We start from the raw sequence: 13,699 nt of genomic DNA, 5'->3' as shown, positions 1-13,699 counted from the left end.
CTGCAAAGGGACCAGGACGACTGATCCGTGTAAAGGAAAGAATGAATGGGGCCATGTATCGTGAGATTTTGAGTGAAAACCTCCTTCCATCAGCAAGGGCATTGAAGATGAAACGTGGCTGGGTCTTTCAGCATGACAATGATCCCAAACACACCGCCCGGGCAACGAAGGAGTGGCTTCGTAAGAAGCATTTCAAGGTCCTGGAGTGGCCTAGCCAGTCTCCAGATCTCAACCCCATAGAAAATCTTTGGAGGGAGTTGAAAGTCCGTGTTGCCCAACGACAGCCCCAAAACCTCACTGCTCTAGAGGAGATCTGCATGGAGGAATGGGCCAAAATACCAGCAACAGTGTGTGAAAACCTTGTGAAGACTTACAGAAAACGTTTGACCTGTGTCATTGCCAACAAAGGGTATATAACAAAGTATTGAGAAACTTTTGTTATTGACCAAATACTTATTTTCCACCATAATTTGCAAATATATTCATAAAAAATCCTACAATGTGATTTTCTGGAATTTCTTTTCTCATTTTGTCTGTCATAGTTGACGTGTACCTATGATGAAAATTACAGGCCTCTCTCATCTTTTTAAGCGGGAGAACTTGCACAATTGGTGGCTGACTAAATACTTTTTTTCCCCACTGTAGAGTGGTGAGAATGTTGTGTTGTTTCAAATCTTCAGTGGCATACTAAGCCTAACATAGAACATTTGTACTGAACACAATATAAATAAACATGTATGAGCTTTCCCTCTGTAGACTAAGAACCCTTCCACCAACAGTTGTAAATAGAGCCACTGATGTCATTGCAGATACTCAATATAAAAGAGCAAACAAAGTAAAACTATAATTAGTAGAGAGCTGACATTCTGAGTACTGATTAAAGCTCCACCTTTTCCTAAACCTGTCATAGGGCAGCAGTTTATTGATCTGACAGGGAGATGACAGAAGATGTGCAGACAGACCAGGCTGAACGCATAACAATCCTCAGGCCTTTTTATGAAAACTCTTTATCTTTGTGGTAGATAAAGATGATTCACCTGATACATCTTTCTTTCCTCTGAAAAGCTAAAGCTGTTGACTCATTCTAAAATGATTTTAGTTAACTGTCTGGCACATTTAATGGAACATTAATGCATACATTGCGTATGAACAGTATCAATCTCTATAAAAGGAATCTACAGAGAAATCAAAAACCAGGGACAGTCCGTACCATGGCTCAAAGTAAAACAAAGTTTCAGATGGTGTTCAAAATGTCAATCATTGACCGGAAGTGCAGGTATACTTACTTGGAGCTGGAGGGGATCCATCAACATTTCATGAGATCAGAACAAGAGGAAACCATGTGGGAAGGAGAAAAGACAAGAGAGAGACAGTGAGTGGGAGAGATAAAATGATAGTCATTTTGTCTCCTTGTACACATCCAGCTGCAGTACAACACATAGCTGACAGGCACATGAACCTGAGAGCTGAGGATGATGCCAGAAGCAGTGAGGGGTAGTCCCAGTGTCGAGGGAGGCGCAGACACAGATGGCATTCACATGGCAATCTCTCACACTCATAAATGTTATACCTCGCATGCCGTACCTCAAACTGTTCAGAGTGAGGGGGAATTCAATAAGCGTAGAGAGTGAGAGAACAAATGCAGCCGATTCATGTGCACCTAACCACGGGGAGGCAGCCAGACACATCAATATGTGATGCCTTTTTCCTGTAGCTTGGAGGGAGAATTTACGCTAAACAAAAACAACTGCCACTTCAACAACCCTCACACGTCTCTGGGTGTACATACATATACCTAGTGGATTGAAGTGTCATGCTTGGCAGATGGGCGAGAATAACTTAGTTTCAGCTTGTCTCTGGGAGTCGGGTGCACTTCATTTATCACATCATGACAGAATACACTGCAGCATATAACACACTGCTGACTGTTGTGTAAATATGTTGAGACGTCATCTCAACTGGACTACACAGCTTAGTAGGGGAAAAGTCGTTTGTTTGTTGATATCATGTAGACAGGAGCAGGTGATATGCCCATTGGGGTGTCAGTCAAAGGCACTCTCAGCAATATAGTTTTCTTTGATTGAGTTGTGACATTAGTGCTGTAGAAATTGAACATTGATATCCATATGATCACCTTCCACATGCTGGCCTCTTTGCCGTACACCACTGCCATGCTGTCCACCTTGTTCCTCTGGATGCTCAGCCTCTCTGTGTCATTCAGCTCCTCAGCCACAAAACCCATGAAAGAGTTGTCTGGAGTGTGTGCTGTGAGGGACAAACATAGCAAAGTGTCAGGCTCAATAAGTCAAAGTCAAACACTAAACTAAATCTTGACATTCAGTTTCAAATGCAACTCAGAAGCATGTTTTGTAAGATGTAGGAATAAAGAGACATAGTGGTTAAAGGAATAGTTTTGACTAGCTGGGACCACATCACCTAAGAGAAGGACAGTGGTCACTCCATAAACCAGGAATCAAAACAAGGCCTGAGTATTTCCAGTACACATGAAAAATAAAAAAGCCATGGCTTGCGATTACAATGTGTATTTCCAAAACAGCAGGACTTCCACAGAAGCTATGCTCACTGAGTTAATTGGAAGAGCACACACACAGCTGAAGTCTCCTCTCCTTCCACTGATCCCAGCTGGATGTCTGAGCTCTGCGTGCGTGCTTGTGAGCGAGCGAGAGCGAATGGTGCTAAGTTCTAGTGTGTAGCTCTACGCATCTGTTTGGCCACAGCTGCTGCTACCCTCCCAGGGTCCTCCTCGTCTCTCTGGCCTGAGCTTCCACTGTGAGAGGCCAGAGGCCTACACGAGCGCCCCACAACATCTGTGCCCACACACACACTCCAAAAGCCAAACCTCCACCAAAAGCCCTATTACCATGTCCCACTTTCTTTCTTTCTGAGGTTGTTACCTGATAAACAAGTGCAACCCCATTCCCCTCACATCCAGTGTCAGAAGAGAGAATATGCTCAGAGTTCACTCACGGAACATGGTCATGTACTGCCTGCAGTTGAGGTTCCAGTAACCCCAGTTGGTCCTGTAGCCATGCAGGGTGGCGTAGTCCTCATGGTTGTAGGCCGGCTCTGTGCCAAATGTATCAATCACACGGATGTGGCACCTGAGAGACAGAGGAAAGAGATGGGAGAATGAATGGGTTCTGTATGTCAAAATACCGGAACATAGATAGACATTGCCTCCTGTTGTTGCGATGATAGAATATTTATCTGGTAAAAGCCCATGTCTAACAAGCAGTACTATGGGAACGAAGCCCACGAGACTTGGCCCGTAAAGCAGTCAGGGGTGATGGATGTCACCGTGCCTCTCCTCTCCCTCAGTGTGCTGGGCTCAGCCTGCCCTCCAGGTGAGGGGAAATGGACTTTAAATCACACGCTGCTTTAGACCACTGCTAGGCCACTTCACACCACAGGGGAGATAAATGGAGAGCACAGAGACTGGCTGGGCTAAGCTCTTACTCACAGCAATGTAACCACATCAAGACACCGCAAGGATACCTCCCTTCTTTGGTGGGTCTCTGATATGGCTGGGGCATAATGTGTGAGAGGCTGCATCCTAATAGTCTGAAGAGGTTTCCTTTCATTGTGTATGACCACTTACTGTACCTGACAGGATTGAATAGGAGAGAGCAATTTTGACAGGAGCACCACTAACATATATTACTTTGATTGTATCCTTTTAGTAGCAACGGTCATCGAAATTGTTAAAAGGTTTCAAAACAATTCTAATAAATGCAACAGCTGGACATTTACAGTGGGGGCTGCTGAGGGGAGGACGGCTCATAATAATGGCTGGAACGGAGCAAATGGAATGGCATCAAACACATGTGTTTGGTGTTGTTGATACCTTTCCACTAATTCCGCTCCAGCCATTACCACGTGCCCGTCCTCCCCAATTAAGGTGCCACCAACCTCCTGTGTTGGACAATGGATGAAGATACTCCAAACTTTTAACATTTTTATAATCCATCAGATATTGACTGGATTATAGCACATAAAACATTTTATGGACAAATAATGAATCGAGTTCAGGGATTTTGGTGGGAATTCAGGTATTCCATTTATTGTAAAATGTCACTTCTATATTTTCTTAGAATGCACTAAAATGTTGTGTTAAATAAAGAAACATCTACAGTACCAGTCAAAAGTTTGGACACACCTACTCATTCAAGGGTTTTCTTTATTTTTACTATTTTCTACATTGTAGAATAATAGTGAAGGCATCAAAACTATGAAATAACACATATGGAATCATGTAGTAACCATAAAAGTGACCCAACCTCAACCCAATTGAGATGGTTTGGGATGAGTTGGACCGCAGAGTGAAGGAAAAGCAGCCAACAAGTGCTCAGCATATGTGGGAACTCTTTCAAGACTGTGCCGAATGTGCCGAATTGGTCAATTGATACATTTTCATAACTATAGAGAACATACAAAACTGATATGGTAATACACAATGTAAGTTTACACACTCCCAGGAATGTCATACATGATGGATCATTAGCTTATATACTAACTTTTACACATCTAGATGGCCGGGCGGGGTGGGTGTGGAGCAAGAGACAGCAGGGGTTCAAACTGTAGAACCCAGTTCCTACATTTGAATATAAAAATTTATTTTATCAAACAAAACTATGCTACATTTTATCTCTGGGACCCTTAGGATGACAAATCAGAGCAAGATTACTGAATGTCAGTACATTATTTACCTTCAGAAGTGAATGTATCAAACCAGTTGCCGTGATAAATTTTTTGTTGTTGTGCACTCTCCTCAAACAATAGCATGGTATTTTGTCACTGTAATAGCTACTGTAAATTGGACAGTGCAGAAGATTAACAAGAATTTAAGCTTTCTGCCCATATAAGACATGTCTATTTCCTGGAAAGTTTGCTGTTACTTACAACAGTCATGCTAATCACATTAGCGCACGTTAGCTCAACCGTCCTATATACGGGATACCAATCCCGTAGAGGTTAAAAAAAGGTAGGGGCATGGATCAGAAAACCACCATTTGCCTTATGCAGCGTGACACATCTCCTTCGCATAGAGTTGATCAGGCAGTTGATTGTGGCCTGTGGAATGTTGTCCCACTCCTCTTCAACAGCTGGGGGAAGTTGCTGGATATTGGCGGGACCTGGAACACGCTGTCGTACACGTCGATCCAGAGCATCCCAAACATGCTCAATGGGTGACATGTTTGGTGAGTATGCAGGCCATGGAAGAACTGGGACATTTTCAGCTTCCAGGAAATGTGTACAGATCCTTGCGACATGAGGCTGTGAATGATCATGCTGAAACATGAGGTGATGGCGGCGGATGAATGGCACGACAATGGGCCTCAGGATCTCGTCACGGTATCTCTGTGCATTCAAATTGCCATCGATAAAATGCAATTGTGTTCATTGTCCATAGCTTATGCCTGCCCATAACATAACCCCACCGCCACCATGGGGCACTCTGTTCACAACGTTCACATCCGCAAACCGCTCGACCACACGACGCCATACACGTAGTCTACGGTTGTGAGGCCGGTTGGACGTACTGCTAAATTCTCTAAAATGACGTTGGAGGCGGCTTACAGTAGAGAAATTAACATGCTAAATATCTGGCAACAGCTCTGGTGGACATTCCTGCAGTCAGCATGCCTATTGCACGGTCCCTCAAAACTTGATATTTCATCAGCTTCTTGATATGCCATACCTGTCAGGTGGATGGATTATCTTTGTAAAGGATAATTGCCCTCTAACTGGGATTTAAACAAATTTGTGCAAAACATTTCAGAGAAATAAGTATGGGACCTTTTATTTCAGCTCATGAAACATGGGACCAACTCTTTACATGTCGTGTTTATATTTTTGTTCAGTGTATGAATACATTAACATAAAGGTGAGAAACAAGGTTGCAACCACCACCTCCATCTCCTCTAACTGAAGCTAATTGTAGAGATTTTTTTTCTATTGATAATGTCAAATTTACAGCCACACAGAAAGACTCATGTGAAGGTGAAATTACAGAGGAGGAACTTCTGGATGCAATTAAAGACTTTAAGTCTGGGAAAACTCCAGGGTTGGATGGCATACCAGTTGAGGTATACCAAACCTTTTTTGATATACTAAGAGGACCGTTATTAGCATGTTTTAACCATTATCTGACACTCAAGAAGAAGGTCTGATCTCGTTATTACTGAAACAGGATACAAGTGGAAAATATAAAGATCCAGTCCATTTACAAAATTGGAGGCCCCTTACACTTCAGTGTTGTGATGCAAAAATCCTAGCAAAATGTATAGCGCATAGAATTAAAAAGGTATTGTCGGATATTATTCATTCTAATCAGACAGGTTTTTTACATGGAAGATACATTGGAGATAATATAAGGCAAGTATTGGAAACAATAGAACACTATGGAAAATATGGGAAACCAGGCCTGCTATTCATAGCAGACTTCGAAAAGGCATTTGATAAAGTTCGCCTGGGGTTTATATATAAAAACCTTTATTTTTTGACAGAATGTTTAAAAAAGGTATAATCTTCGTAAATGATATCATCGGTAGGACTGGTGGAGTTATGTCACACATGCAGCTAACAAAAACATATGGAAATGTCTGCTCTACCCAAAATTACAACCAAATAATTGCAGCCTTACCGCAAAAGTGGAAGAGGAAAGTGGAAGGGGGAGAAAGTAAGGAACTTGTCTGTCGGCCTTGCATTAAAGAACATAATTGGTTAAGGAAAACTGTGATAAATAAAAAAGTATATCAGTTTCACTTAAGGACCAAAGGATTGACAGCCGTCCCATATAGATTGCAAAATAGTTGGGAAGAGATTTTTGACGTACCGATCCCATGGCATAGTGTTTATGAACTGACACGCAAAACGACACCGGATTCAAAAATTTGAATCTTTCAATTTAAATTATTATATAAAATTCTTGCTACCAATAGAATGTTATTTATATGGGGGATACAATCTTCCCAGCTCTGCTGATTTTGCTGTGAAGAGACAGAATCATTAGATCATTTGTTTTGGTTCTGTCCATTTGTAGCTTGTTTTTGGACACAGGTCCAGGAATGGCTAAAGGATTGCAATATTTACCTGGAGCTAACCTTGCAGATAGCATTACTGGGTTATCTGAAAAGTCATAGTCAATCGATCAATAATATAATAATACTTTTAGCAAAAATGTTTATTTTTAATTCACAATCTGTAGAAGCAATGAGAATAGAAAGGTTCAGAACTTTTGTAAAACATCACAGTACGGTTGAAATATATATGGCAAATAGAAATCCTATATGGATGGTGTTAAGAGATAGATGGGAGGTATTGAATAGAGTTGAAGGATGGGACTAATAACAAATAACAACAAATAATAACAAAGATAGCTAATAATGTAAGCATACTGTGTCCATTATAAGTATATAGGTTGTATGTTGGGAGCTTTTGGGAAAGAGCACAGTTAGAAAGATATGGCATATAGAAGCAAACCGGATGGACATCATGAAAATGATCGGAGAGGTTGAGAGTAGAAGAAGTTCAGGAGCAAAATAAAATAAAATATATATATATAATAGAATTATTGTAAAATTAACTGTGTCCATAAGGTGTAGATAGTGAGTATAGACCGGAAGTAGAGGCCTGGGCATTGTTGTTCACTAATTTACTCCAAGTAGGGAAAGGATGGCGGGGTTGAAAAGTAATAAAGGGGAGTATATATATAAAAAACATGGGGGATTGGAAGTGATGCAGACAATTACATTGATAGAAGATACAATCTATCTGCAATATTAAGCTGATCCACCCCCCCCCCCCCCCCCCCCCCAAAAAAAAAGAAAAAAAAAAAGGTTGCAACCACCAAACACTTGCTCTGTCTACCCTACCTGCACTCACCTGGGCTGTCTAGACTGCCTCATTAATTACTGTTGTTGTCACGTTCTCTTGCATAATTGTGTCAATAGCAGGATACCCTCGGATAAAAGGGTATCAACATGATTACACCTATCTAAACATACTTTACATTGTTTGCGAGATCAGACATAATATCACTATAATCCGAGTGTTCATTTTCGGAAATTGCTTTCATTTCAGCGCATCTAATTTGTAAACATTTCAACTGTATTAAATGATTACTTGTTTCAATTCCACCAAAAAAATGTACACCCATCCAGTGGCGGCTCCTGAAAAAATTCTCAGGAGGGGCAATTTTTCTGATGATTTAGGTGACCTACACACGTGCACGAGTCCGTGCACGCGATTCCAGATATCTTTACCTCTGAATAAACTGCCTTTATTATACCATATCCACCCTGTCCAAAGTCTCTACTTGGTCTCAGTTCTCCAGTAAACTTGTGATTATCAACAGTACACAACGGTAACAAACAATTGGGGGAACTCACGGGGCAGATAGTAACCACTTAAAAGGAAGCGATTCCCAAACCTTCCATAACAAAGCCATCACCTACAGAGAGATGAACTTGGAGAAGAGTCCCCTAAGTAAGCTTGTCCTGGGCCTCTGTTCACAAACACAAACAGACCCCACACAGCCCCAGGACAACAACAACAACAACAACACAATTAGACCCAACCAAATCATGAGAAAACAAAAAGAGAATTACTTGACACATTGGAAAGAACAAACAAAAAAACAGAGCAAACTAGAATGCTATTTGGCCCTAAACAGAGAGTACACAGTGGCAGAATACCTGACCACTGTGACTGACCCAAACTTAATGAAAGCTTTGACTATGTACAGACTCAGTGACCATAGCCTTGCTATTGAGAAAGGCCGCCGTAGGCAGACCTGGCTCTCAAGAGAAGACAGGCTATGTGCACACTGCCCACAAAATGAGGTGGAAACTGAGCTGCACTTCCTAACCTCCTGCCAAATGTATGACCATATTAGAGACACATATTTCCCTCAGATTACAGCGATCCACAAAGAATTCGAAAACAAACCCAATTTTGATAAACTCCCTTATCTACTGGGTGAAAAACCACAGTGTGCCATCACAGCTGCAAGATTTGTGACCTGTTGCCACAAGAAAAGGGCAACCAGTGAAGAACAAACACCATTGTAAATACAACCCATATTTATGTTTATTTATTTTCCCATTTGTACTTTAACTATTTGCACATTGTAACAACACTGTATATATACATAATATGACATTTGAAATGTCTTTATTCTTTTGAAACTTCTGAGTGTAATGTTTACTGTTAATATTTATTGTTTATTTCACTTTTGTTTACTATCTACTTCCCTTGCTTTGGCAATGTTAACACACGTTTCCCATGCCAATAAAGCCCTTAAATTGAATTGAATTGATAGTAAGGTCGCAATGACACAGAAAGCAGTTCAATGTCGGGGTACAGAGTCGCTCTCTTACCAGGATCGCGGTCCGCTCTGACCAGGGTGAAGGTGGCCGGCTCCACTTCTCTGTCCGGGACTCATCCAGCCAAGTCTCCCAGCTGTATTGGGATTCAGCTGCCAGCAGCGTTTTCATTATTTAGTCCGTTCGTAGCGGGTATGTACACGATCAACAAGATCAGTCCAAAACCAACCACTGGAAATCCATGGTTGGCAGAATGTTTGTAAACTAAGTCTACAAATTAAAAACATAAAATAACGCCGCACTGCAGGTCGCAACAGAGACGCTTCTAGCCGCCATTGTCTTAGTTACGTTCAACGTTACGTCACGTATGACGAAAGCGCGTAAGTGCAAGCCCACAGACACCCATAGAGAATGTATTGAAAGCTTTGAAATGTGAAAAAAATAGATTTTACATGACAGGCTATGAGAGACTTCTGGGCGATTTTCAACTTGACTGAAATCGCCCCAAAAACGGGCGGGGCCATTTGAAGCACGACTTTAGCCTGATTTGACATTTAGTGGCTGGCAGATCAGACGTGAACACTGATAACTGCTGTTGCCGTGATATAATTGATTAGAAAAAAAATCCCTTCCTTTTCCCGTTTGGCAGTGCGTCGCCCATATCGCCCTATTGAACAAGCCGTCCCTGCACCCATCAAAATAAAGTAATCTTTCTTCTCTTTCTTGGGATGTAAGTGTCAAGACGGTGCGTTCAATCCCAGACGAAGCTTTAGTGTTCTTATCGATTCAACTAAAAGCCAATGTATCCCATTGAGCCCATTTCAGCCATTACCGGGGTGTGTTTGACAGGTCTTTACAAACATTTCCGTTGTCGTAACGTTAACGGGAAGAAAAAAAAACAGGCACAAGCAAGAGTATGAAAGAGTCACAGAAAGCAATCAATCCAGCGAGATTTAAGTGACAAGTGGATTTTGCTCAAACACAGGAATTAGATGGCTGAAAAATACAGATCCTCAGGTGGGTGGGGCTACTTTTAGATTAGAAGAAAGGGAAGAAAAGAGGAAGGATGGGGAAAGGAAGCCATATGAGAATAGTGAGAGGGTGAGTCGAGCACGGAGCATTGTTTTATCTCCCCGCTTCATCAGCTCTGCATATCCAGACTGAAGGAATCGAGGGCTCTTATCAGATCTGGTTGATTTATCAATGTTCTGTATCTCTAAGCAGTCTGGGGGCCTGCAGAGGAAATTTAAGTATTAGCCTGCCAGACTGGGACAGTTGATATGCATCGGCTAATCAAGTGACCTTGTATTGACACTGATGGGAATCATTGGTGAATTATTTCAAAGGATGTACTGTCTGGGCCAGGACTGGGACAGAGGGTCTCATAAAATAGTCTTATAGGACCTCAAAGTAATCCCACAGTCAGATCTTTCCTGTGTCATCTATTCAAACATAATTCCATTGCTGCACGGATATCTGCCTGTAATGCAAATGATCCATGAGGCAAACACAATCATATTGGCATCTGGTCAGTCATCTTTATTAGGAGCTTCATTGTGTGATCGCAAACAATAGTGTGTGCACTACAAATATTGTGCTGTGTTTGCATGTCTATCACAGGAGGCTGCTGAGGGGAGAACGGCTCATAATAATGGCCGGAATAGAGCAAATGGAATGGCATCACACACCTGCAAACCATGTGTGATGTATTTGATACCATTCCACTAATTCCGCTCCAGTCATTACCACGAGCCCGTTCTCCCCAATTAAGGTGCCACCAACCTCCTGTGGTCTCTATAATAATATGAGTGTGTGCGCACGCGCGCGTTAAGGTTGGGCGGTATCCAGATTTGCATACCTTCATACTGTTCCTGTACCATACTGGGGTATACGGTATTACAGACAGTGCACACAAGGGCCGCTATTTCTTTCCAAACATACATTTGATCCAGGAGGGAATTGATTGTCTCTGCTGTAACCAAGAAGTTTGATCTTGCAGGCTAGCCACCTAGCTAGCAAGTTAGCAAACCAAATGCATAGCTGAAGCCCTGAGCTGGAGAAAATGTATTTGGCTCATCTTAGATAGTTAAAGGTAGACTGAATGAAATGATGTTGCCATGAGCAGCATCGCGGATATTGCGATGAGCGAGATGCACAACTTCGCTTTCACACAGTCACACACAGCGTCTGTGCATGTGCACAGGTTCGCTTCACACTTTTGTAACATGGTAGCCACGGGACAAAAACAGCAGAGAAGTTGAGACTCAAGCTTCAAAGCTCTTAGTTGTTGCGGAAATTGACCAGTATGCTGTTTACTTTCTGCATCTACGACATATCGCTGTCTATCTTTAACTTAGTAATAAGCAGTGGGGTAGCACGCCCGCCCCCCCCCCCCCCCCCCCCCGCCCGCCCCGAACTTTAGGGTGCCCCAAAACCCACACAAAATATATACGGTATACCACCCAAGTCTATTGCATGCACATGCACGTGTGCAGATATTTGAGTGCATGCATGTGTATAATGAGCTAAATGGAGGTTGTGGAACAGGAAATTGAATATGCAGCTAGGGACAAAACAGACTGGAACACGACTCCACAATATAATGTAATATAAAATAACAGATTTATCACACCCCAGACATATTATTTTCTCTCCAACTGAGAAATGGAAACATTATCATTTTCACTTTTACAATCCTATCACTTAAAATTGGCCTGCAATAACTAAGACCAATAATTATACTTTTTACTTGCTTAGTCGACACTTTGCGGGGCCTCGGGCAACTTCCTGTACATTGCAAAGTTCCAAATATATACAGAGAATTCAGGGGCTATAAGCGGTGCCATTTCTCCACTGTGCTACTTAGCATTTCTATCAGTCAATCTGGGACTCATTATTTACCCATTTGATCGCTGTGTGAGCTGCTCTCATGCAGATTCCCCCTGGAAGCGCTTTGGTGACTCACAGGGGACCAACCAGCTGACCAAATACCAGCCAATAAGGGCAGCAGGCCAATAAGCCAATGATTAACCAGCAATGCCAGTAACAAAGAAACACACAGACAGTTTAACTTACACATCATGGACAAGTTTGTTCCTCCTCCAGAAGGTAAGAGATAAAAGTCATATTTGGCCCTGATATGGTGCATAGTACATTCCATGCCTACATACACACAGTAAGCACATACCCACAAACACACGTACAGTTGCGGTCAAATATTTTGGCACCCTTGCACAATTCACAATTTCTTCTAAAATAAGTTGAAATTTTAAAATAAAAAAAACTGAAATTGCGATTTTTCTCTTCCCCCCCAAAAAATGGCCTGGACTAAATTATTAAAAATGTAAATTAATTTTGTTGGAGGCGAGTGATTCTCGTTTTTGTGTAATCTATCTCACCTGTGGTAAGTTGCAGGTGCCTACAGCATTCAGCCAGTTTTGAAAAGAGAAATCAGAACATTATGCTCCATTGCACTCCATTCTAAAGTGCAATGGTGCCAATATATTTAACCGCAACTGTATATAAACACACATATAAAACCCCACTGACTTGTGCTTCCTCAGAGAGAGACCCATGTGCTGCCTCATCTGCTGCAGGCCGTGGTAGTCTGTGTAGATGAGGTCAAAGGGCAGAGGTCCTGTCAGGGGGCAGCTTCCTCTTCCAGGGGGTACCCCAAGAAACCTGCACACACACGGCACACACAGAAGCACGGCTTAGATACAGCAAACACATCACAACACAACTTCATCACTGTACATACTGTATATCCACTGTCAATATGAGAGGAATGTATATTAATAATCGACACTGAGAATACCAACAGACTTCGAAAATAAATACTACACATTGTCCAGTTCCCTATAATGTAAGTAAGACTGTATATCCACACAATGAAGGGAACAAGACACATTCTAGAAATTACAGTAAAAAGCAGCTGAAATACTCTTGCTGTAAAAAGCAGCTGAAATACTATGTTGCTGTAAAAAGCAGCTGAAATACTATGTTGCTGTAAAAATCTGTCATGCCTAAAGTAAATCAATGGCCTCTTAAGGGGGGTAATTCTAATGCTCTGAAATGGCCTGGAAGTTTCCATAAATGTTGTGTGCCATCTCCCAAGTGGTGTGCGTGTGTGAGAGAGATGAGGAGCCCCAGCCATCAGAGCTCCCAGCTCTAGTCTATTCTCATCAACTAGATTTGTCTGGTGTAAGGGGAGTGATACCAGAAGTCTGATAGGTGGAGGTGCAGAAATGGGTCAGAGAATGTTCCTAATTCAGCCATTGCTTTGCCACTCGCTCTATGTGCAATTAGGGAAATGAAATAAAAGGTGTGTGTGTTGCCATGAGCAATAAAAC

General features: G+C 41.9%; 1 protein-coding gene across 1 annotated transcript in view; it reads right to left on the bottom strand.

The window, feature by feature from the left end:
* The window catches only part of LOC311104027 (alpha-1,6-mannosylglycoprotein 6-beta-N-acetylglucosaminyltransferase B-like), a gene marked incomplete at its 5' end in the record, with an annotated part of 92,175 nt that overhangs the window by 17,023 nt on the left and 61,453 nt on the right, over window positions 1-13,699 (bottom strand). The window contains 3 exons of the mRNA XM_084145678.1: window positions 2,135-2,265; window positions 2,989-3,122; window positions 12,897-13,028. Coding sequence (XP_084001804.1) covers window positions 2,135-2,265; window positions 2,989-3,122; window positions 12,897-13,028 — 397 coding nt within the window. The remainder of the gene's footprint in view (window positions 1-2,134; window positions 2,266-2,988; window positions 3,123-12,896; window positions 13,029-13,699) is intronic.

This window comes from Coregonus lavaretus, assembly GCF_964263955.1.
Source record: "Coregonus lavaretus genome assembly, chromosome: 28".
NCBI classification, from domain to species: domain Eukaryota; kingdom Metazoa; phylum Chordata; class Actinopteri; order Salmoniformes; family Salmonidae; genus Coregonus; species Coregonus lavaretus.
Note: the sequence above shows the minus strand (reverse complement) of the source record. Positions and strands in the feature narration are given on the sequence as shown.